The following is a 27,066-nucleotide window of genomic DNA, read 5'->3' as shown; positions in this document are numbered from 1 at the left end:
TCTCACAAATTTAACAACTTCACTTTGAAAATATGACCATATTAATTACAACAAAACACAATTGGTATGGCGAAGCTGGATTTTCCTTCCATTTCATTACATAGCTCGTTAAAATGACAAAACAGAAAACACATATCGGGTCTTATTTAACTACCATAACCAAAATCAAACGTAAAGAAAATTATTGACTACAAAGAAATATGAATGCATGCATGACTTAACGTACTACACTATATATACAAATTTACATCTCCAACAAACTGAATACATAAAAGACCCGATTATTTACATTATTATGATTTACCACTGTCCGTGCTACAAATTTAGGATGGGGTCATTAAGCGACCCATCTTGTTACAGAAGGTAACCAAATATAATCAAATTATTCCCATTTTTCCCATCACGATAACATTTCCCAAATATTATTTACAGTTTAGTACTCATCTTAGTTATCGGTATTCCATTACAGCTTTGCAGATGAGAGGCTCCTCCGGCCCCTCTCTGCGTTTTACTCCTCCATTCTTGATGGCGTAGTTCCACAAAAGATTTCCTGACACATTACCATTTTACACTGATATCTTGATTACCACAAACCTTCACCATTTACAACGTTAACACTGAATACTTTAACTTGGATACAACAAATTACTATCCTAGACCCAAGAATTTAATATTTACACTATTTAATCTTCGTCCAACTACCGCACAATGGACCTGGACACGTACGACGAGGTGTCAACTTTTACGCCCGTCGCGATACGCTTGTTTCGTACGGCACTCTTGACATGTTCATGACATCGGTTCGATATAGCCAAGTACAGGCTACTACTTCCTTAAAGTACTGTTCGTCACACAGTCTATTATGTACGTACTTATTTGATATAATTTATACTACTCCCTTGCAGTGCAATTACTTTACATCACTGATATTTATAAATGACAAACACTGTCCTACGTTAACTATTTCTAGTTCATGTTGCTTGAGCGCGATCACATTTTACAAACACTGGCGGATGCTCGCGCCATTAAATGACTGTACGTCCGTAGAATTCTAAGTTAGCGGCGACCAACAGTTCAGCTCCCGATATTCAATTCAAGTGTACCGCGACCGTCAATTCAGCTCCCGAGATTCGCTTCAAGTGTGCTGGCGAGGATCCCTTGCCCCGTATATATGGATGAAGCCTTTTTCCCGCGGATTCGTTGACGTCATACCCCTGAGGGAGGGGGTGGATTTTTAATATCGGTACTTGCACTCCGAATTGGAAGTTAAAATTTACATCAAATCAATCCACTCCGCTAGCATATCTGCTGGATTAAATATGAACTCCTGGTGATCACAGATTTAGGAGATACGGGTGGATTTAGCTCCTCACATTTCGCGCCTTCGGTAGCGTCCCTTACAACGTGGTCTTCTTTCAGCCAATGACATTTAAGCTGTCTGGTTTCCAAGAAATCCAGCCTTCAATTTATTTAATTTGCCAATAATTATTGATTATTGACATCTAATAAATTCATTACATCCATCCGTGTACTCACAATAATTTATTACTGAATACTTTTGTATTTTAAGATGGTATCCCTGAGCCTTCCATTACATTTTTACGATTGGCCGGCAAGCGGTCACGTGATTTAACTCTCCACCTGCTCGAACTTAGGCCAGCGAACGTACACGCAGCCGCTGTAATTTTCCACGAGCTCCCGGAATTTCCGTCCTGCCAAAAATATCCCAAGTTATTACTCATGTTGTGAGTTTCCTTTGTATGACTCTCCCCCTTCTCTTTCTGACCAAGACTTATTTGTGGACTCTGTATTTCCTTGTTCGCCAACTAATGAGATTCCCTGCTGTGAAGTAGCTAAAAGTTGTCGTGTTGAGCTAATCCGTCAGGCTCCAGTCTGTCGTCCTTCCTTCGCTCTGATTTCGACATTACATAAACGAAATATTTTCAACTACACTCCTGTATTCCAATAAATGTACCATATATTATTTTACCGATCAAATCATGACTGACTATGGGCCTAAGTCACTCGGGTTCAATATGACATTGAAAGGTGTATGACATTGACACAAGCCTGGAGTGAAACATCTGGCGATGAAGAACGTACGAATTTGGAAAACACCGAGACGAAATACCAATAGTGAAGGGACAGGGAAGGGAACTACCTACGTAAATTCTTCATGGCTGGCAACCAGGTATTACTTGATAGCCAGTGTCCCGGTTCAATATTCCAGTTACAGTGCTATCCATAGAAAAGAATGGACCCCACTCGTAGGTAGAACTTAGTGCTAAAAAAACCTTTGGTGAATTTGGAACAGGTAGATTTATCGAATTATGTACCAACAACAATAGGGTAAAATTATAGCGGAAATTATATTTGTGTTATGCAAAATATAGAGGTTTCATATCGTAGCTGTAAGACATGGGAAAATAATACAACATCGATTTGTGGGGCTCAAATCTCACTGATTATAGTAACAGTCTATTACAGTTTCGTACTCAAATTGTCTCGGATAAACTTAAGTTATAAGAGATTTCTTCGACTCACAATTACCTTTAGGCTGTCTTACGATCAATGGCATTCCAGGTACGTAATATGAATCATGATAGCGATATTTGTAGATTCGAATTATAACCACTATTTTGGAATTCTGGCGGATATGTTATTATGATCTTGTCCACGTCACATTTGTTTATTGCGAGGCATGTATCAGAATGACAAGAGAATTGTTATGTGCATAGTGTATTCCTCGCGAATCACGAAGTGTTTAGATCTTTCATTAGTTTTATATTACCTCTTACGTGATCTCGAGCTTACACCGAGTTAAGTATTAATCAATTGGATTAATAGCTTACATTATCCTTTGTTAAGACCGATATAGTAGGGTTGAGACAGAAAAATAAAAGTATTACACAGTTATTAAATTAAAGTTTATTTCACAGCTGAAAAACAGAGTTAGTACAATAGAAGAATATGCACAAATTTCAAATGTTCAACTTATCTTATGATTTAAAACATACTCTCAGTGATCAAACATTCGTAATCATATTCAAGGATTTATTTTTACAGATATGGCACCAAATTTCATAAGACTTCCATTTGAGGGATGCAAATAGATATATCAGCGGCCACAATAGCAGACAAGAAGAGCAAAGCATGCAATTGCAGACAATTTCAAGGCTAACGTAAGGAAGCCATGTTTGCCAGGATTTTAATTGATTTTAGGCTCCTTCCTGAAGATTTCACTGGCTTTATCCAGTCTTTATACTTTTACTTAACTTCAGAATATACAAAAACTTCGGTAACATACCTGAAACTTTGTTAAGGTTGTACATTTCAAGTCATTCTCACTCTCTGTCTAGATATCAACAGTGGTTTAGTAAGAGAAACATACTTACTTAAGATCCTTCGTAGAACCCTAGAGCTTAGATAGAAGTAAAAGACCATGTATGACCATACCTGAGTTGTGATATAGCCATATACAGTTCTTCCTATTAATTATAACTGCACTTCGTGGAATTCATGTTTCCAGTTTATAGAGAAATATGAAACAATGAAGACCCCGATGTCGTATACTACTAGAACGTAGTATTTTAAACACGAATATCTTGGTCTTCATTTAAACCCTAGTTATTTCTTTGTAGGACAAGCAGAAAAATAATTTACAGCACAACGTGAGATTATTTTTTGGGATAGATATTTTACAGGCTTTTCGTAAATCTAAATTTAAAGATAAGAAATCAAGCTTAGAGTTGCATTGACAATGACTATACAAATATCGAGGTCTCTGAACCTTTCTAAGAAAGGTAAGTGAAGAAACTGGCAGAAGGGCTCTCTAGATACTAGGGAGCCTATTATTTGATACTTTTCTGTATAGGGACAATTGAATGAAAGTCATTTTATTCCTTCACGCCTATTCGAATCGATTCGAATGCCACTGGCTCGGGCTAAATACCCGAGTTCTCCTTGATCCAAGTGCGGAAGGACGCTACTCTAGTGTAGACACCAGGCGTACCTGGACGGGCGCAACCGTAGCCCCAGGACACAATACCAATTAGCTTGCTGTCGGCTACCAGCGGTCCGCCGGAGTCACCCTGAAACAAAAGAACCACATACATATCATGCAGTATAGACTCTTTGATACTGTACTAGTTAGTTCGAACCTCTTGCAACACATCGGGAATAAATAGTAAGATATACTGTACTTTGTAGCAGTGGTTGTTAAGTGTCAAAGGAATTTTACGAATGGAAAGGATTGCCAACGTAAATGAATGTTCATTATTATTATTATTTTTTTTTTTTTGCTATTAGCATTACGTCGCACCGACACAGATATGTCTTACGGCGACAATGGGATAGGAAAGGCCTAGGAATTGGAAGGAAGCGGCCGTGGCCTTAATTAAGGTACAGCCACGGCATTTGCCTGGTGTGAAAATGGGAAACCACGGAAAACCATCTTCAGGGCTGCCGACAGTGGGGCTCGAACCCACTATCTCCCGATTACTGGATACTGGCCGCACTTAAGCAACTGCAGCTATCGAGCTCGGTGTTCATTATTTTATACTTTGAAAATAGGAAATAAATTATTGTAGCTCTTTCTCAATCAACGGACAGACCTGTAGCTTAGATCCTTTCTAACAGAGCGAGGATGACATCGGCCACCATAACTCAATTGGTAGAGCAACCGGCGTGAAATCGGGAGGTTGTGGGTTTGGACCCGACTGGTGTCCGGTTGGCCCCTTTTGTTCTATACTTAATATCTCTTCAACACGTACTATATGTACGTAACACGACCTATAGCAAGACCGACTCCAATCCTCAGACCGTAATATAAAAAGACATGGCGGCCGAAGTAGCCGGATTGCTGGTATTGGCTAACACGAAAATATCACGTACATATTATACTAGCAAGATACCCGTGCTTCGCTACGGTATTAAACTGAAATTTATAATTGAATGCTTATTGTTTTAGATATATAATCCGCCGAAATTCGCGATCTGACTCGTTTTCTGCGAGAATTCACCAAAATTCCCGATCTGACTGGTTTTCTATTATTTTACGGCACGTTTCCTCCCATTTTTAAATCTTCCTTTCCAGCAATCGTTTTCGTACTTCCCGGGTTAGGCTCAGGTATTCCTCCCGGTCAGTTGCGCCCGTAAATCTTTGCCATCTTTTCCTATAATATTTTTTAATATGGATAAAATCCTTCAGGAGATCCGGCGTGGTGTCATATTGGGTGCCTTGGCGGCACTGAACCCGCGGCCGGACTGCATTCTTAGTCATTACCCGTCCAGGAGCCGTTACCAGCGCGATCCGCACATTTGACGACGGTCCGGAACATTATTATTATTATTATTATTATAATTACTATTATTATTATTATTATTATTATTATTATTATTATTATTATTATTATTATTATTATTATTATGTGTTGCTGGAATGGCTGATGACAGGGAAAACCGGAGTAACCGGAGAAAAGCCTGTCCCGCCTCCGTTTTGTCCAGCACGAATGTCACATGGAGTGACCGGGATTTGAACCACGGAACCCAGCTGTGAGAGGCCGACGCGCTGCCACCTGAGCAACGGAGGATCCTTATAAGTACATTAATAACAGTAAAATCAATTGGTCTCACCTCCTTCTACACCCCACCGCCGTTAAGTTTATTTACCGCCTCCCCCCCCCCCCCAAAAAAAAATTTTTAAAGAAGGCTTGTTTCTTTATGTTTAAGGGAGATTCCAAACACCAATGTTCACGTCTATTACCTTCAGTTTTGAGATATAAGTATCCCCATCAAAGTAATTTACTTTTTTCACTTCATTTCACACTACTCACCCCCCCCCCACTAAGTGAACATTCCCGCAAAAAAATACTTGTTTCTTTAATAGTAAAGGATCTTCTAAATACCAATTATCACGACTCTAACTTCTTTTTCTTTGTTTTTAAAGGAGATCCAAATACGAATTTTCACGTCTGTAACAACCTTAGTTTTTATTAGATGTATGTATTTTCATACAATTAAGCCAATTAATTTTTCAATTCTTTCACCCCCACCCCCGCTTCATTGGATTTTAAGAGAATACGTGTTTCTTTACTTTTAAAGCAGATTGACAATATCAAATTTCACGTCTGTAACATCTTCATTTATGATATATCAGTAGCCTAATTAAAAGAATTCAACACCATTTTCAGTCACTATTACGCCCCCCTCCACCCAAGTGATATTTCCGAAAACTAAAAATACACGTTTCTTTATGTTTAATAGAGATAAAAAATAACTTCACTTCTGTAACATGTTAAGTTTTTTAGATATACTGTAAAAATTCTCATTTTAAAATTTCACCCCTTTTGAGTTCCCCTTAAGTGGAGTTTCCAAAAACAAATCACCTATGTTTATTTACATTTACAGGAGATTCCAAACACCCAATTTTTACGTCTGCAACATTTTACGTTTCCAAGATATTCTGTAGATATATTCTTTCAAAAAATTCACCCCAATTTGTCACTCCTGTTTAACCGCCATTAATTGGATTTTCCAAAAACTAAAAATACGTGTTTCTTTATTTTTAAAGGAGATCCCATATACAAATTTTCAGTTCTGTAATATCTTTCGTTTCTGACATATAAGTATCCTCATTAAAGGCATTCAACCCATTATTCACCCTTTTACACCCTTCCTATTGGGATTTTCCGAAAACAAAAAATACGTGTTTCTTTATTTTTAAAGGAGATTCTAAATACCAATTTTTACATCTATAAACTTTAAAAGTTTTGAGATATAGATACACAAATTTTAAAAAATAACCCCCTTTTTACCCCCCATTAATTGGATTTTCCAAAAACAAAAAATACGTGTTTCTTTTTTAAAGGAGATCCCAAACACCAATTTTCAGGTCTGTAATATCTTCAGGTTCTGAAATATAAGTAGACTCATGAAGGCATTCGACCCCTCCTTCAACCTTTTCCACCCTTCCTATTAGGATTTTCCGAAAACAAAATATACGTGTTTCTTTATTTTTAAAGGAGATTCTAAATACCAATTTTCACATCTATAACCTTTAAAAATTTTGAGATATAGATACACTCATTCTAAAATATTACCCCCTTTTCACCCCTCCCTTAATTGGATCTTCCAGATACAAAAAGAGACATGTTTCTTTATTTTTAAAGGAGATCCCAAACACCGATTTTCAGGTCTGTAATATCTTCAGTTTCTGAGATATAAGTAGCCTCATTAAAGGCATTCAACCCTTTTTCGGCCCCTTTTCACTCCTCTATTGCGATTTTCCGAAAACAAAAAAATACGTGTTTCTTTATTTTTAATGAAGATTCTAAATATCAGTTTTTACATCTGCAAACTTTAAAAGTTTGGAGATATAGATTCACTCATTTTAAAAATTTACCCCCCTTTTCACCCTCCCATTAATTGAGTTTTCCAAAAACAAAAAAACACGTGTTTCTTTATTTTTAAAAGAGATCAAATGTACCAATTTTCATGTCTGTAATATCTTCAGTTTCTGAGATATAAGTACCGGTATCCTGATTGAAGGCATTCAACCCATTTTTCCCCATTTTAACCCTTTTTCACCCCTCCTATTGGGGTTTTCAGAAAACAAAAAAAATACGTGTATCCTTATTTTAAAAGAATATTCTAAATACCAATTTTTACATGTGTAAACTTTTAAAGTTTTGAGATATAGATACACTCTTTTTAAAATTTCACCCCCCTTTTCACCCCCTTAGCGACGGAATATCCAAAAACCCTCTCTTAGCGAGCACCTACATCTTAATATGAATATATCCCCAAAATTTCATTTCTTTATGTCCAGTAGTTTTGGCTCGGCGATGATGAATCAGTCAGTCAGTCAGTCAGTCAGGACAAGTTATTTTATATTTATATAGACTAGCAAGATACCCGTGCTTCGCTACGGTATTATACTGAAATTTATAATTGAATGCTTATTGTTTTAGATATATAATCCGACGAAATTCGCGATCTGACTCGTTTCCTGCAAGAATCCACCAAAATTCCCGATCTGACTGGTTTTCTATTATTTTACGGCACGTTTCCTCCCATTTTTCAATCTTCATTTCCAGCAATCGATTTCGTACTTCCCGGGCTAGGCTCAGGTATTCCTCCCGGTCAGTTGCGCCCGTAAATCTTTGCCATCTTTTCCTATAATATTTTTTAATATGGATAAAATCCTTCAGGAGATCCGGCGTGGTGTCATATTGGGTGCCTTGGCGGCACTGAACCCGCGGCCGGACTGCATTCTTAGTCATTACCCGTCCAGGAGCCGTTTCCAGGGCGGGCCGCACATTTGACGACGGTCCGGAATATTATTATTATTATTATTATTATTACTATTATGTGTTGCTGGAATGGCTGATGACAGGGAAAACCGGAGTATCCGGAGAAAAACCTGTCCCGCCACCGTTTTGTCCAGCACGAATGTCACATGGAGTGACCGGGATTTGAACCACGGAACCCAGCTGTGAGAGGCCGGCGCGCTGCCGCCTGAGCAACGGAGGATCCTTATAAGTACATTAATAACAGCTAAAATCAATTGGTCTCACCTACTTCTACACCCCACCGCCGTTAAGTTTATTTACCGCCACCCCCCCAAAAAAAATTAATAATAATGTTATTTGCTTTACGTCCCACTAACTACTTTTACGGTCTTCGGAGACGCCGAGGTGCCGGAATTTTGTCCCGCAGGAGTTCTTTTACGTGCCAGTAAATCTACCGACACGGGGCTGTCGTATTTGAGCACCTTCAAATACCACCGGACTGAGCCAGGATCGAACCTGCCAAGTTGGGGTTAGAAGGCCAGCGCCTTAACCGTCTGAGCCACTCAGCCCGGCCCAAAATTTTAAAGAAGGCTTGTTTCTTTATGTTTAAGGGAGATTCCAAACACCAATGTTCACGTCTATTACCTTCAGTTTTGAGATATAAGTATCCCAATAAAAATAATTTACTTTCTGCACTTCATATCACAATACTCCCCCCCCCCCCCCAACTGAATTTTCCCGCAAAAAAATACTTGTTTCTTTAATAGTAAAGGATCTTCTTAAATACCAATGATCACGACTCTAACTTCTTCAGTTTTTGATTTATGTGTCCTCATGAAAGGAATTCAACTCCTTTACACTCCCGCCCTCCAAGATGGTTTGCCCACCAAAACGCGCTTTTCTTTGTTTTTAAAGGAGATCCAAATACGAATTTTCACGTCTGTAACAACTTTAGTTTTTATTAGATGTATGTATTCTCATACAATTAAGCCAATTAATTTTTCAATTCTTCCCCCCCCCCCCCCTTCATTGGATTTTCCGAGAATACGTGTTTCTTTACTTTTAAAGCAGATTGCAAATATCAAATTTCACGTCTGTAACGTCTTCATTTTTGTGATATCAGTAGCCTAATTAAAAGAATTCAACACCATTTTCAGTCACTTTTACCACCCCCTCCACCCAAGTGGTATTTCCGAAAACTAAAAACACACGTTTCTTTATGTTTAATAGAGATAAAAAATAACTTCACTTCTGTAACATGTTAAGTTTTTTTAAGATATACTGTAAAAATTCTCATTTTAAAATTTCACCCCTTTTGAGTTCCCCTTAAGTGGAGTTTCCAAAAACAAATCACCTATGTTTATTTACATTTACAGGAGATTCCAAACACTCACTTTTTACGTCTGTAACATTTTACGTTTCCAAGATATTCTGTAGATACAGTCTTTCAAAAAATTCACCCCAATTTGTCACTCCTGTTTAACCGCCATTAATTGGATTTCCCAAAAACTAAGAATTACGTGTTTCTTTACTTTTAAAGGAGATCCCATATAAAAATTTTCAGTTCTGTAATATCTTTGGTTTCTGAGATATATGTATCCCCATTAAAGGCATTCAACCCATTTTTCACCCCTTTTACACCACTCCTATTAGGATTTACAGGAAAAAAAATACGTGTTCCTTTACTTTTAGAGGAGATTCTAACTACCAATTTTTACATGTGTAAATTTTAAAGTTTTTAGATGTAGACGCACTCATTTTAAAAAATTCAGCCCCCCCTTTTCACCCCCCAATACTTGGATTTTCCAAAAACGAAAAAAATACGTGTTTCTTTACTTTTAAAGTAGATCCAAAATACCAATTTTCAGGTCTGTAATATCTTCAGGTTCTGAAATATAAGTAGCCTCATTAAAGGCATTCAACCCATTTTTCACCCTTTTACACCCTTCCTATTGGGATTTTCCGAAAACAAAAGAATACGTGTTTCTTTATTTTTAAAGGATTCTAAATACCAATTTTTACATCTATAAACTTTAAAAGTTTTGAGATATAGATGCACTCATTTTAAAAAATCACCCCCTTTTCACCCCCCATTAATTGGATTTTCCACAAACAAAAAAATACGTGTTTCTTTATTTTGAAAGGAGATCCCAAACACCAATTTTCAGGTCTGTAATATCTTCAGGTTCTGAAATATAAGTGCCTCATTAAAGGCATTCAACCCATTTTTCACCCCTTTTCACTCCTCCTATTGAGATTTTCCGAAAACAAAAAAATACGTGTTTCTTTATTCTTAAAGGAGATTCTAAATACCAATGTTTACATCTATAACCTTTAAAAGTTTTGAGATATAGATACACTCATTTTAAAATATTACCCCCCTTTTCACCTCCCCCTAATTGGGTTTTCCCGAAAAAAAAAATTAGTGCTCCTTTATTTTTAAAGGAGATCCCAAACACCAATTTTCAGGTCTGTAATATCTTCAGTTTCTGAGATATAAGTAGCCTCATTAAAGGCATTCAACCCCTTTTTAACCCCTTTTCACTCCTTCTATTGCGATTTTCCGAAAACAAAAAAATACGTGTTTCTTTATTTTTAATGAAGTTTCTAAATACCAATTTTTACATCAGCAAACTTTAAAAGTTTCGAGATATAGATTCACTCATTTTAAAAATTCACCCCCTTTTCACCCTCCCATTAATTGGATTTTCCAAAAACAAAAAAATACGTGTTTCTTTATTTTTAAAAGAGATCAAAAGTACCAATTTTGAGGTCTGTAATATCTTCAGTTTCTGATATATAAGTACCGGTATCCTGATTAAAGGCATTCAACCTATTTTCCCCCATTTTCACCCTTTTTCACCCCTCCTATTGGGATTTTCTGAAAACAAAAGAAATACGTGTTTTCTTATTTTTAAAGAAGATTCTAAATACCAATTTTCACATGTATAAACGTTTAAAGTTTTGAGATATAGATACACTCATTTAAAATTTCACCCCCCCCCCTTTTCACCCCCTTACCGAAGGAATATCCAAAAATCCTTTCTTAGCGAGCACCTACATCATAATGTGAATATATCCCCAAAATTTCATTTCTTTATGTCCAGTAGTTTTGGCTCGGCGATGATGAATCAGTCAGTCAGTCAGTCAGTCAGGACAAGCTATTTTATATATATACTAGCAAGATACCCGTGCTTCGCTACGGTATTATACTGAAATTTATAATTGAATGCTAATTGTTTTAGATATATAATCCGCCGAAATTCGCGATCTGACTCGTTTTCTGCGAGAATCCGCCAAAATTCGCGATCTGACTCGTTTTCTCACATTTTTCAATCTTTCTTTCCAGCAATCGATTTCGTACTTCCCGGGCTAGGTCCAGATATTCCACCCCGTCAGTTGGGTCCCTAAATCTTTGCCATCTTTTCTTATAAGCGTTTTTAATATGGATCAAATCCTTCAGGAGATCCGGCGTGGTGTCGTCTTAGGTGCCTTGGCGGTACTGAACCCGCGGCCGGGCTGCATTCTTAGTCATTACCCGTCCAGGACCATTTTCCAGGGGGGTCCGCACATTTGACAACGGTCCAGAACATTATTATTATTATTATTATTATTATTATTATTATTATTATTATTATTATTATTATTATTATTATTATTATTATTATTATTATTATTATTATTATTAAAAGATGTTCTGAACCCCACAGCAAGCTGCAAGATCGCTACTTGGCGGTAAATTACATCTGCTGCCAGTGTCATTGTTACAATGTGACCAGCACCATCGTCGCGCGTAGGCAAGTGTGCGGGATTTCTGGCGATACCAATGACATACTTCCGTGCATTGTTGACCTTATTATAGAGGTGAACAATTTGACGGTCCATCTCATTCCTATCGTTTATTTCAAATGTGTTTAAATTTTTATTTACATGCCAGGAGGATCTACTGTAATCTAAGAACGTTCTCCGAAGGAAAAGATGGCTGTTGAAAACCAGCCCAGGAAAGATTAAAAATGATCGGTTTATGATCAGAATAAGTACATCGAAACTATATAGCCTGTTTCCAGTCATTCGACAGGGTCAGGAATGGAATGAATAAATCCCCATCTAGCAGCGACAATAGGAATTGTGCCGGCGGCTGAAGCACACCTCTGGGGCAATGATCGTTGAATGACAAATGAAATGAAATATTGGACAGTGTTGCTGGAATGAATGATGAGAGAGAAAATCGAAGTATCCGGAGAAAAACCTGTCCCGCCTCCGTTTTGTCCAGCACGAATGTCACATGGAGTGACCGGGATTTGAACCACGGAACCCAGATGCGAGAAGCCGGCGCGCTGCCGCCTGAGCAACGGAGGCTCCTTAAGTACATTATGAACAGTAAAATCAATTGATCTCACCTCCTTTTACACCCCACCGCCGTTAAGTTTATTTACACCCCCCCCCCCCAAAAAAAAAAATAGAAGACGTGTTTCTTTATGTTTAAAAGATATTCCAAACACCAATGTTCACATCTGTTACATTCAGTTTTGAGATATAAGTATCCCCATAAACGTAATTCACTTTATTTTCACTTCCTTTCACACTCCCCTCCCCCCCACCCCGTAAGTGAATTTTCCGGCAAAATACACTTGTTTCCTTAATAGTAAAGGATCTTCTAAATAGTAATTATCACGACTCTAACTTCTTCAGTTTTTGATTTATGTGTCTTCATGAAAGGAATTCAACTCCTTTTCACTCCCGCCCCCCAAACGCGTTTTTCTTTGTTTAAGGAGATTCAAATACCAATTTTCACGTCCGTAACAACTTTAGTTTCTATTAGTTGTATGTATTCTCATACAATTAATTCAATTAATTTTTCAATTCTTTCACCCCCCTTTCATTGGATTTTCCGGGAATACGTGTTTCTTTACTTTTAAAGCAGATTCCAAAGCAGATTTCAGGTCTGTAATATCTTCATTTTTGAGATATCAGTAGCTTAATTAAAAGAATTCAACACCATTTTCAGTCACTTTTACCCCCCCCCCCTTCCACCCAAGTGGTATTTCCGAAAGCTGAAAATATACGTTTCTTTATTTTTAATAGAGATAAAAATACCATTTTTCACTTCTGTAACATGTTAAGTTTTTGAGATATACTGTAGAAATTCGCTTTTTAAAATTTCACCCCTTTTTATTTCCCCTTACGTGGAGTTTCCGAAAACAAATCACCTATCTTTCTTTACATTTACAGGAGATTCCAAATACCCACTTTTTACGTCTATAACATTTTACGTTTCTCAGATATTCTGTAGATATAGTCTTTCAAAAAATTCACCCCAGTTTGTCACTCCATTAATTGGATTTTCCAAAAACAAAAAAATACGTGTTTCCTTATTTTTAAAGGAGCTCCCATATACAAATTTTCAGTTCCGTAATATTTTCAGTTTCTGAGATATATGTATCCTCATTAAAGGCATTCATCCCATTATTCACCCATTTACACCCCTCCTATTGGGATTTAAAGAAAGCAAAAAATACGTGTTGTTGTATTTTTAAAGAAGATTCTAAATACCATTTTTTTACATCTGTAAACTTTTAAATTTTTAAGATGTAGACACACTCATTTTAAAAATTCACCCCCTTTTCACCCTCCATTATTTGGATTTTCCAAAATCAAAAAAATACCTGTTTCTTTATTTTTAAAGTAAATCCCAAATACCAATTTTCAGGTCTGTAACATCTTCAGGTTCTGAAATATAAGTAGCCTCATTAAAGGCATTCAACCGCTTTTTCACAATTTTCCACCCTTCCAATTGGGATTTTCCGAAAACAAAAGAAAACGTTTTTTTTTAAAGGAGATTCTAAATGCCAATTTTTACATCATTAAACTTTAAAAGTTTTGAGATATAGATAGACTCATTTTAAAAATTCACCCCCTTTTCACACCCCCCATTAATTGGATTTTCCAAAAACAAAAAATATGTATTTCTTTATTTTTAAAGCAGATCCTAAACACCAATTTTCAGGTCTGTAATATCTTCAGTTTCTGAGATATAAGTATCCTCATGAAAGTCATTCAACCACGTTTTCACCCCTTTTCACCCCTCCTATTGGGATTTTCCGAAAACAAAAAAATACGTGTTTCTTTGTTTTTGATGAAGATTCTAAGTACCAATTTTTACATCTGTAAACTTTAAGAGTTTTGAGATATAGATGCACCCATTTTAAAAATTCACCCCCTTTTCACCCTCCCATTAATTGGATTTCCACCAAACAAAAAAATACGTGTTTCTTTATTTTTAAAAGAGATCAAAAGTACCAATTTTCATGTCTGTAATATCTTCAGTTTCTGAGATATAAGTACCGGTATCCCGATTAAAGGCATTCAACACCTTTTTCACCCTTTTGTGCCCCTCCTATTGGGATTGTCTCAAAACAAAAAAATACGTGTTTCCTTATTTTTAAAGAAGATTCTAAATACCAATTTTCACATCTGTAAACTTTTAAAGTTTTGAGATATAGACACACTCATTTTAAAATTTCACCCCCCTTTTCACCCCCTTAGCGACGGAATATCCAAAAATCCTCTCTTAGCGAGCACCTACATCTTAATATGAATATATCTCCAAAATTTCATTTCTTTATGTCCAGTAGTTTTGGCTCGGCGATGATGAATCAGTCAGTCAGTCAGTCAGTCAGTCAGGACAAGCTACTTTACATATATAGACTAGCAAGATACCCGTGCTTCGCTACGGTATTATACTGAAATTTACAATTGAATGCTTATTGTTTTATATATAATCCGCCGAAATTCGCGATCTGACTGCTTATCTGAGAGAATCCGCCTAAATTCGCGATCTGACTCGTTTTCTAATAGATTACGGCAAGTTTCCTCCCATTGTTCAATCTTTCTTTCCAGCAATCGGTTTCGTACTTCTCGGGCTAGGTCCAGGTATTCCACCCGCTCAGTTGGGTCCCTAAATCTTTGCCATCTTTTCCTATAAGAATTTTTAATATTGATCAAATCCTTGAGGAGATCCGGAGTGGTGTCCTCTTGGGTGCCTTGGCGGTACTGAACCCGTGGCTGGACAGCATTTTTAATCATTACCCGCCCAGGACCCGTTTCCAGCGCGGTCTGCACATTTGACGACGGTCCAGAACATTATTATTATTATTATTATTATTATTATTATTATTATTATTATTATTATTATTATAGATGTTCTGGACCCCACAGCAAGATGCAAGACCGCTACTTGGCGGTAAATTACATCTGCTGCCACTGTCATTGTTAACAATGTGACCAGCACCATTGTCGCGCGTAGCCATGCGTGCAGGATTTCTGGAGATACGAATGACATATTCCGTGCATTGTTGACCTTATTATAGAGGTGAACAATTGGACGGTCAATCTCATTACTATCGTTTATTTCAAAGGTGTTTAAATTTTTATTTATATGCCAGGAGAATGTACTGTATTCTAAGAACGTTCTCCGAAGAAAAAGATGGCTCTTGAAAACGAACCCAGGAAAGATAAAAAATGATCGGTTTATGATCAGAGTAAGTACATCGGAAATCTACAGCCTGTTTCCAGTCATTCGACAGGGTCAGGAATAGAATGAATAAAGCCCCCATCTGGCGGCGGCAATAGGAATTGTGCCGGCTGCCGAAGCCCGTCGCACTCCTCTGGGGCAATGGATAATGAATGACAAATTAAATGAAATGAAATATTGGACAGTGTTGCTGGAATGAATGATGACGGGGAAAACCGGAGTATCCGGAGAAAACCCTGTCCCGCCTCCGTTTTGTCCAGCACGAATGTCTCATGGAGTGACCGGGATTTGAACCACATAACCCAGCTGTGAGAGGCAGGCGAGCAACGGAGGCTCCTTATAAGTACATTATGAACAGTAAAATCAACTATTCTCACCTCCTTTTACACCCCACCGCCGTTAAGTTTATTTACCCCCCCCCACACAAAAATAACAGAAAGGCATGTTTCTTTATGTTTAATGGAGATTCCAAACACCAATGTTCACGTCTATTACCTTCAGTTTTGAGATATAAGTATCCCCATAAAAATAATTCACTTTTTCACTTCCTTTCACACTCCCCCCCCCCCCCCCGAATTGAATTTTCCGGCAAAAACCTTGTTTCTTTAATAGTAAACCATCTTCTAAATACCAATTATCATGACTCTAACTTCCTCAGTTTTTGATTTGTGTGACCTCATGAAAGGAATTCAACTCCCTTTCAAACCCGCCCACCAAGATAATACCCCTCCCCCAAAACGCGTTTTCTTTGTTTCTAAAGGAGATCCAAATACCAATTTTCACGTCTGTAACAACTTTAGTATTTATTAGGCGTAAGTATTCTCATACAATTAAGTCAATTAATTTTTCAATTCTTTCACCCCCCCCCCCCCCCCTTCATTGGATTTTTCGAGAATACGTGTTTCTTTACTTTAAAGCACAATCCAAATATCAAATTTCACGTCTGTAACATCTTCATTTTTGAGATATCCGTAGCTTAATTAAAATAATGATATTCAACCCATTATTCACCCTTTTCCACCCTTCCTATTGGGATTTTCCGAAAACAAAAATATACGTGTTTCTTTATTTTTAAAGGAGATTCTAAATACTAATTTTTTACATCTATAAACTTTAAAAGTTTTGCGATATAGATACACTCATTTTAAATATTCACCCCCTCTCACCCCCCCATTAATTGGATTTTCCAAAAACAAAAAAATACGTGTTTCTTTACTTTTAAAGGAGATCCAAAACACCAATTTTCAGGTCTGTAATATATTCAGTTTCTGAGATATAAGTATCCTCATTAAAAGCATTCAACCCATTTTTCACCCCTTTCCACCTTTCCTATTGGGATTTTCTGAAAACAAAAAAATACGTGTTTCTTTATTTTTAATGAAGATTCTTAATACCAATTTTTACATCTGTAAACTTTCAAAGTTTTGAGATATAGATACACTCATTTTAAAAATTCACCCCCCCTTTTCACACTCCCATTAATTGGATTTTCCAAAAACAAAAAATACGTGTTTCTTTATTTTTAAAAGAGATCAAAAGTACCAATTTTCAGGTCTGTAATACCTTCAGTTTCTGAGATATAAGTACCGGTATCCTGATTAAAGGCATTCAACCCATTTTCCCACATTTTCTCCCTTTTTCACCCCTCCTATTGGGATTTTCTGAAAACAAAAAAATACGTATTTCCTTATTTTTAAAGAAGATTCTAAATACCAATTTTTACATTTGTAAACTTTTAAAGTTTTGAGATATAGATTCACTCATTTTCAAATTTCACCCCCCTTTTCACCCCCTTAGCGACGGAATATCCAAAAATCCTCTCTTAGCGAGCACCTACATCTTAATATGAATGTATCCCCAAAATTTCATTTCATTATGTCCAGTAGTTTTGGCTCGGCGATGATGAATCAGTCAGTCAGTCAGTCAGTCAGTCAGGACAAGCTATTTTATATATATAGATAGATAAACGGCGGTGATTTAACATGATAAATGTAACACCATAGGGAAAATCACTTTTACACGTATGAAAACGCTTCGCCAACAAGTACGCACCACATATACCGTAAACAACTACAATCACATACATTCTACTAGAAAAGAACCCAACAAGGTGATTATTTAGAAAATTCAATTCGTCAAATAACGTTTTCTCTTAGATTTCACTTCGCTGGATAGATGAAAATACATGATAAAACTGTTAAAATGATATTTCTAACATAATTTTGAATGTTTCAAAATAAATTAAGATGCGGAATTCCTCGATTTATTCGCCCTCATGAGAACTGTGAAACATAATTTGTTACCTTAGTTTTAAAGTGGTGGACAATTTCTTAAATTCAGCACCCAATGAAAGGGAAGTGCACCCGAAATAATAATGTTATTGGCTTTACGCCCCACTAACTATATTTGTTACGGTTTTCGGAGACGTTGAAGTGCCGAAATTTAGTCCTGCAGTAGTTCTTTTACGTGCTAGTAAATCTACCGACACAATGCTGACGTATTTGAGCACCTTCACATACCACCGGACTGAGCCTGGATTAAATCTGCCAACTTGGGGTCAGAAGGCAAGCGCCTTAACCGTCTGAGTCACTCAGCCTAAGTACACCCGAAATGATTATGTTAACCCATTGAACGGCCCAGGTAATGTTCATGTTGACATATGGCACAACAGCACTTCACACAATGACACTAGCCTTAGTAATGAAACGTTCAGACACTAAAGATATAATAAGTTTTTACCCATTAAAGAACATGAGTGCAAAATCCTACGTTACAAACCCAGCTAATCCCCCAAGTCACTGTATTTTGTGTGTAACAGTATACAGATTGCTCCATCTGTCACACTTATAAGTTTTATTATACTCCAAGATACAGCCAAACATTTCCGCAGGCAAAGCACATATTATTGTAAAATACAGTACACTTACATCTAAATCACTCGACATTTTGAAGCACATAGACACTGACGGAATAACACTATATCAGTTATAGTCTATCTAAATTAATATTTTTCGAGGAACACGAATAGTTTGCAAGTAGAGAAATGGCTTCCCTAACCTCGGACTTATTCTCAAAATGATGTATGCACGCTACAGGTTTCTCATGGACTTCAAAATAATCACGATATATATTCCTAATCCATTTCTCTCTTAATGTTCTATTCCGTAGAAAACTTAAGAATAGTTGTATGAGAGGCATTTCCATAGTTAGACTAAAACCTGGTCCACTTATAACACTTATGTTCTTTAATGGGTAAAAGCACAATCAAAACAAGCACATTCTCACATTACTGTGTATAATTACAGATCCTATGTGTCCAATGACTCATATAAATACACTCGCATACTTATATTCTACAAAGAAACTAACATTTATCGTCAACTTTAATAAAACGACACCGACTACATACGATAACAACAAACCAAAACAAACACACATTTCCAACAATTCCGGCTACTCATTTCGCCATCTTTGAACGATCGAGAGTAGCATTAAGGTCTGAGGATTGGAGTCCGTCTTTCCTATAGATTGAAAGTCGATTTCGATTACAATGCGGTCGTGAAAATTCAATATTCATTGACTTGGCACACACGGGCGACTTGCACGCACTCTATAGTGTGATGGCAGTAGTACCAGACCTGTAGCAAGACCAACTACAAAAACTGTATTGTATTGTATTTTGCCTGTAGCTTAGATCCTTTCCAACAGAACAAGTATGCCGTAGGTCACCATAGCTCAATTGGTAGAACAACCGACCCAAAATCGGGAGGCTCTGTACTTAATATAGCTTATCTTCAACATATACGTAAGGCTTCGATCACATTGGAGGCACGCTTGTGCAAGTAATTTAGTGGCGCGCGCCTGCGCAAGCGTGCACATATAAACAAAATCTGCAGGACAACGACAGAAACAAGTGGTGACTTGTCCATCGCCGCTCACACTGCCCGCCATAAGCAAGTGCACGCTTGCGCAAGCTTGTTCCGACTCCACTTCGAAACAAAAATATTTGTTCTGTAGTTGCAAGCGTGCGTGATCTCAGTTGATTTCTGACCATCGAGACTTCTCTTCAGGTGATACACACTTTCGGAAATTAGATTGTCTTTTTATTCTAGGTGTGATTTTGTCCAGCATATAGTAGAAAGTGTCTGGAATCATTCTGAAGTATTCAAAAAACTTATCAGGCTATCTAAGCAAATCGTTGAATATTCGTGCATACTCTCCATCTTCCTCTCTGTCCAAAAACTACTCGTTCACCCACTCTTCCCTGATTTCCTGCTCATCCAAAAATAAAAACTTTAAAACACCATTTTCCAAAACAATGTCCTCATCGTCTGACATTTCCATTTCGACTGACATAATAATTAACTTGCACCAAATACTGTATTTGCTTGCACCTGCTTGCATTTAGTGTGAGCACAATGCTGTTCACGCCAGCTTGCGCAGGCGCGCGCCACCAAATTACTTGCACAAGCGTGCCTCCAATGTGATCGAAGCCTAACACGACCTCAGGGGGCGCCAAGTATCGCTTTTACGCGCTAACTGCTCTCGTAGCTTGTGACGTCACTGTGAGGACACTTCTACAGCGTATTCCAAGCGGTAACGCTAGTAAGCGGTCTCCGGTCAACTGTTAAACTGTTTATTGCGGGTTTATTAAGTGATTTAGTACAATGTGTGAGTGAAGTTCGGAATACGTGCTGTTATTTCGTGCAAAGAGGTAGTAAAATTAAAAAAGCAGGAATAACGGCGCTGTTGAAGAGTGTAAAAGTATGGCCTTTAAAATTGAGAATAGAATGCATCATGGCTTTCCAAAATATATATATACATAAATACATGGGCTAAGCGAATGTTGTGGTGTCAAACAGCTGATAAAATGAACTCCAACGCTTCTAGAATTTGTTCCGTACATTTCATCCCTCGTAACCTCGTTGGCTGAACGGTCAGCGTATTGCCCTTCGGTTCAGAGGGTCCCGGGTTCGATTCCCGGCCGGGTCGGGGATTTTAACCTTAATTGGTTAATTCAAATGGCACGGGGGCTGGGTGTATGTGTTGTCTTCATCATCATTTCATCCTCATCACGACACGCAGGTCACCTACTGGTGTCAGATAGAAAGACCGGCACCTGGCGAGCCGAACCCGTCCTGGGATATCCCGGCACTAAAAGCCGTACGAAATTTCATTTCATTTCATTTTATCCCTCGTAACTATGAACGAGACTTAAACCACGAACTTTCGGGCTTGCCATTAACAAAAAGGACATTGAAGGCAGATGCTGTACTCTCCCAAGATGTTCCCAACTGGCATGGAATTGACTTCGATGTTACATGTACAATTAATGATAACGATCATCTAACTGACTACATTTGCATCCTTAGTGGTATTAAAATAATTACTATACTGATATTCTGAATGGAAAAGTCTGAAATTATTGTGAATAGGCTATTCCTGTTACTATATTTCCTTCTCTTTATGATTTTCTACTTGTACACAGAAATTATTACATCAGGTTCGAGAGATGTTCACCAGTCAACAAGTACGGATACGATTCTAGAGGTAGTTGATAATATCAAAGAAGAAATCAATCGGCTGAGTCCGGCTCCATGGCTAAACGGTTAACGTGCTAGCCTTGGTCACAGCTGTCCCTGGTTCGATTCCCAGCAGGGTCGTAAATTTTAACCATCAATGGTTAATTCCATTGGCGTGGGGGCTGAGTGTATATGTCGTCTTCATCATCATTTCATCTTCATCACGACGCGCAGGTCACCTACGGGAGGCAAATCAGAAACGACCTGCACCTGGCGAGCCCAACTTGTCCTGGGACACTCCCTGCACTTTAAGCCATGCTTCATTTCATTTCATTTCATTTCATTCAAATCGCCTGAAAACAGTAATACACGGACTGAAGACTGAAAACTAAACATGCTGTACCTTTTACGAAACAATCTCTACACAATTCAAAACAAAGAAGCACATAGTGAACTGAAGCGTTCTGGTCTCAGTGTTTACCCCAGGGCCAAATACGATCCCTTCTGAGCAAAAACAAGAGAGTGAAGAAGGTCCTCAAAAACATTGCAAATAACCTTACCTTAAGAGCTCTCTCTCTCTCTCTCTCTCTCTCTCTCTCTCTCTCTCTCTCTCTCTCCGTAGGCATACATTTATTTGCGAAAACAGAGATTTCCTCTAACTTGTCGCTTAACCTTTCAAAATTGGGCCAAGTATTTTTAAGCGTAAACCTAGAATTCTGACAGAGGTTTTCGATCTCATTAAGGCTAAAGGCAGAAACATCTAAGCACTTGCAGAAGGTAGCAGGTATCAACTTCGACAAAATGAATATACTGTAGATGGTCATGTGTTACGATTCATCTGACGACGTGATTTTAGGTCCACATAATTCCCTGAAATTCACAACAAATAATATCGCTGTATGTGAGAACAAAAACATTCGTGAAGATTAGGCCTAGACGAACCAGAAAGAAACGGTATATAGACATTTTCCGAAAGAATGCTGTGAAGAAGAATCTTCTGTGGGTAGCATTATCATTGTTTAAGACGAGTTAATATATAATCTCCAATAGAACACAAGTCTTTTTGCTAGTGGCTTTACGTCGCACCGACACAGATAGGTCTCATGGCAGTGGTCTTGGTAGCCCGTAGACTCTTCGTGAGCCATGAGCCAAGGTATAGTCCTAGGTTATTGGAATACTTAGCTTAGTTTACAATCCCCGTTTCTATACCCTCTGATGATAGTAACTGAGCAGACCCCTCGGTGTTATTAGACAGGAGTAGGTTACGTGCCATTACCGGGTTTCACCCTCTCACTGCCTCCTTATCTTCCCATACCACATCCAGACGCGCAGGTCACCCATGGGAGTCAAATATACAGACCTGCACCAAGCAAACCGATCACGCCCAAGAACACTCCCGGCACATAGAGACATACGATAATAAATATAAAATAATAGTTTTGTCTTTATACTTCAAAGTATCATCTCATAATTCGTATTTATCTCGAATTAGATATATAAAGGGTCGAAAATAGGTTCAGTTCAATTTACGTCAGTCTGCATTTCTGTTTGTTTGTCACATCACGGGAAAAGTGTTATCTCGGTTTGTAAGTTCAGGTATAGCCGGGTTCTACTCAAGGTTATATATATTACTTTATTAGTATGCTCAGGGGTAGAAATAGTTAGGTGGCTAAAACAAGACATGCCATATTTCTTCGTTAATATCAGCTGTATGAAAAAACTGTGTGGTAAAAGTTGTGCAGAGTTAAAAAAAAAAAAATATGAACTAGATCAAGTTCCTAAATATGAATATATCCATTAAAAATTGTTTACCTGACAGGCGTCTTTGCCGCCGCTCTTGAAGCCAGCACACAACATACTGTTGACGATACCTCCGTAATATGCTACATTGCAGTCGTCATTGGAGACAATTGGCACTACCACTTGACGGAGGTCAGTTGACACACGCCCTCCTTCCTGAAACAGTCAGAGCAGTATAGCAAAATTAATTTATGTTATCTTTAGCGCTCAAAGTGCTACGTGTTCGACTCTTTGCGAGTTGCGGTACCAAACTAAAGTACTAGTTAATCTATTTAATCAATGCTATTACTTTTTTCATTGGTTTTCAATATCGCATGGGTTTTAAGAATGTTATTAGTACTAAATTCCTCAGAATTAATGAAGCCCAATTGAAAATATTTTTCAGATATATTTAACTGAACATGAAAAATCGTTTAACATATAGTGATTATTATTTTATTTGTTAACTGTCAGCTTATATATATAAAATCCCTATGCCTTGTGCCTTTCACAGTGATATTGAGAAAACAAGAAATTTTCAAAAGGTGAAACAGGCACCGGATATAGTTTGGCATCTCACCTATGGCCACTTTCATCGCAGTGTCTGCCATACATGGGATGCACCTCAACCACAACTAAGAAAAATGTAATTAACTTCTTTCGATCACAATTTTTTTAGTGTTTAAATCAAGAAATACGTTTCTTTCAGCGAGATGATTTGTGTCATCTTCGCCATGTTGACGCACACAGCTCTTTCTACAACCACACTCGAATATTCTGATACCTATTCCGATTCTACTGAATTGATATGCATCTAATATAAGAAGAGTAACTTGAAAGAGTAACTTCTAAAGCTAGGCCTGTACCATATAATTTCACCTGTTATGCTGTTTTCTTGAAGGTCTTTTTCCATTATTCTTGTGTTTCAGTGAGGAGCCTAATTAATCATATTTTTAGAAAGTCTTTCTTCGTCTATTCTTTGAATACACCATGAAATTTCAGTCTTCTTTTTCTAATAGTGTTTGTTATTTTGTCAGAATGCTGGTATAATTCAGGAGACCTCCTTTTCGTCCTCACTCCTTCTATGCATACTGGGCCAACGATTTTCCACATTATTATTATTATTATTATTATTATTATTATTATTATTATTATTATTATTATTATTATTATTATTATTTTGCTAGTTGCTTTACGTCGCACCGACACAAATAGGTCTTATGGCGACGATGGGACAGGAAAGAGCTAGGAGTGGGAAGGAAGTGGCCGTGGCCTTAATTAAGGTACAGCCCCAGCATTTGCCTGGTGTGAAAATGGGAAACCACGGAAAACCATTTTCAGGGCTGCCGACAGTGGGGTTCGAACCTACTATCTCCCGAATACTGGACACTGGCCGCACTTAAGCGACTGCAGCTATCGAGCTCGGTATTATTATTATTATTATTATTATTATTATTATTATTATTATTATTATTATTCGGTCTGTCTCTGTGGTGTAGTTGTTAGTGTGATTAGCAGCCAACCCCGGAGGCCCGGGTTCCATTCCCGGCTCTGCCACGAAAGTTAAAAAATGGTAAGAGGGCTGTAACAGGGTTCATTCAGCTTCGGGTGGTCTACTGAGTAGAGGCGGGGTTCGATTCCCACCTCAGCCATCCTCGAAGTGATTTTCCGTAGGTCCCCACTTCTCATCCAGACAAATGCAAGGATGGTACCAAACTTAAGGCCACGGCCGCTTCCTTGCCTCTCCCTTGTCTATCCCTTCCGATTTTTCCATCCCCCTACAAGGTCCCTGTTCAGTATAGCAGGTGAGGCCACCTGGGCGAGGTACTTGGAATAAGAAAGAAAGAAAGAAAGAAAGAAAGAAAGAAAGAAAGAAAGAAAGAAATTTATTATTATTATTATCTTCTATCTATCTTAATCTGTTTATCGTCCAAGGTTGGCTTTTCGCTCGGACTTAGCGAGGGATCCCACCTCTACCGCCTCAAGGGCAGTGTCCTGGAGCTTCAGACATCGGGTCGTGAGATACAACTGGGGAGAATGACCAGTACCTCGCCCAGGCGGCCTCACCTGCTATGCTGAACAGGGGCCTTGGTGGGGGATGGGAAGATTGGAAGGAATAGACAAGGAAGAGGGAAGGAAGCGGCCGTGGCCTTAAGTTAGGTACCATCCCGGCATTTGCCTGGAGGAGAAGTGGGAAACCACGGAAAACCACTTCCAGGATGGCTGAGGTGGGAATCTAACCCACCTCTACTCAGTTGACCTCCCGAGGCTGAGTGGACCCCGTTTCAGCCCTCATACCACTTTTCAAATTTCGTGGCAGAGCCGGGAATCGAACCCGGACCTCCGGGGTGGCAGCTAATCACAATAACCACTACACCACAGAGGCGGACATTATTATTATTATTATTATTATTATTATTATTATTATTATTATTATTATTATTATTATTATTATTATTATTATTATTATTATTATTATTATTATTATTATTATTCGATTTGTAGGCCATCTGGCAGTTGTCTTGGCAGGCCGTATGCTCATCCTAAGTTGTGTAACCCACGGTTTTAATTATTATTTCTTATGGGAATAAATATGATAGTAGTTTGTGTTGATTCATTGATCGTCCTTTCAGCATTGACGACACTAATCTGATAATTCTTTGTACCGACGACTGTAAGGTAAATCTGTAAAAAATCAATCGTAGTTTGTGAACGACCTTTGCTATGATTTATTAATGTCGTGTGGCCTCCGAAAAGGCCTGATAGAGGTCTTCCGAGTTCACGCCTGATAGGCTATCTTTTTTCTTTGCTAGTGGCTTTAGGTCCCACCGACACAGATAGGTGTTATAGAGACGATGGGATAGGAAAGGTCTAGGAGTTGGAAGGAAGCGGCCATGGCCTTAATTAACGTAAGCCCCATCATTTGCCTGGTGTGAAAATGGGAAACCACTGAAAACCATCTTCAGGACTGCCGACAGTGGGATTCAAACCCACTATCTCCCAGATGCAAGCTCACAGCCGCGCGTCCCTAACCGCATGGCCAATTCGCCCGATACGCCTGATAGGTGACCTGCACGTCTGTAAGAATGGGGCCCCACCTACGATGAATTTTATTGCTAAAGATGGATTGCACACCCAGACCCGAACCATTGTAACTAAGCATTTAAGGTTAAAATCCCCGGCCCGGCCGGAAATCGAATCCGGGGCCTCTTGGACCAAAGGCCAGCACGCTAACCATTTAGCCATTGATTCGGACATTGCTATGGTTGAAAAGAGGCTATCAGAATCTCCAACGAACTTTTAAAGTTTGCGGGGTGTATGATGATATGTTTGTTGGGATCAATGACGCTAGAGAACGCCGCCGTACAGGACAATGAGACTTGGAGTGCCATCTACGAGATATTATCTGACACACTCAGCTCTCTACGAGTAGTTCGCAAGACGACCGTAAGAGGACACTTGTCTGCCAAGTTGCATTGTATGGAGGGAATATTCGAATGTCGCGAATTATTCTATGCATTTCTCACTGATCTGTTTGTGTTCATTATACTTCTCAAGATGAGGAGAGTTTTGGCCATCAACATCGTGCACCTACTGTGTCGGATAATCTATAACTGTGTGATATGAGCTACTGGAATAAGTAGATCAAAATTGTCAAGCTTTCAGTTAAATCCTTGTCCATGAGAGAACTAAAAGAAGTAGTGGCATTCAACCGAACGGATTAGCTTGGGACCAAACAGAGTATCCGCCCCTGTGGTGTAGTGGTTAGCGTGATTAGCTGCCACCCCCGGAGGCCCGGGTTCGATTCCCCGCTCTGCCACGAAATTTGAAAAGTGGTACGAGGGCTGGAACGGGGTCCACTCAGCCTCGGGAGGTCAACTGAGTAGAGGTGGGTTCGGTTCCCACCTCAGCCATCCTGGAAGTGGTTTTCCGTGGTTTC

The 27,066-nt window shown here is 38.4% G+C and overlaps 1 protein-coding gene across 1 annotated transcript in view; it reads right to left on the bottom strand.

The window, feature by feature from the left end:
* Positions 1-3,891: 3,891 nt before the first annotated feature.
* LOC136874361 (trypsin-1-like) overlaps positions 3,892-27,066 on the bottom strand; it is a 54,387-nt gene continuing 31,212 nt past the window's right edge. Inside the window, exons 5-6 of the mRNA XM_068227729.1 lie at positions 23,160-23,303; positions 3,892-4,091 (exon numbers count right to left, since the gene is read on the bottom strand). Coding sequence (XP_068083830.1) covers positions 3,945-4,091; positions 23,160-23,303 — 291 coding nt within the window. The 3' untranslated portion in view covers positions 3,892-3,944. The remainder of the gene's footprint in view (positions 4,092-23,159; positions 23,304-27,066) is intronic.

The sequence above is a fragment of the Anabrus simplex genome, chromosome 5 (assembly GCF_040414725.1).
Source record: "Anabrus simplex isolate iqAnaSimp1 chromosome 5, ASM4041472v1, whole genome shotgun sequence".
Lineage (NCBI taxonomy): Eukaryota > Metazoa > Arthropoda > Insecta > Orthoptera > Tettigoniidae > Anabrus > Anabrus simplex.
Note: the sequence above shows the minus strand (reverse complement) of the source record. Positions and strands in the feature narration are given on the sequence as shown.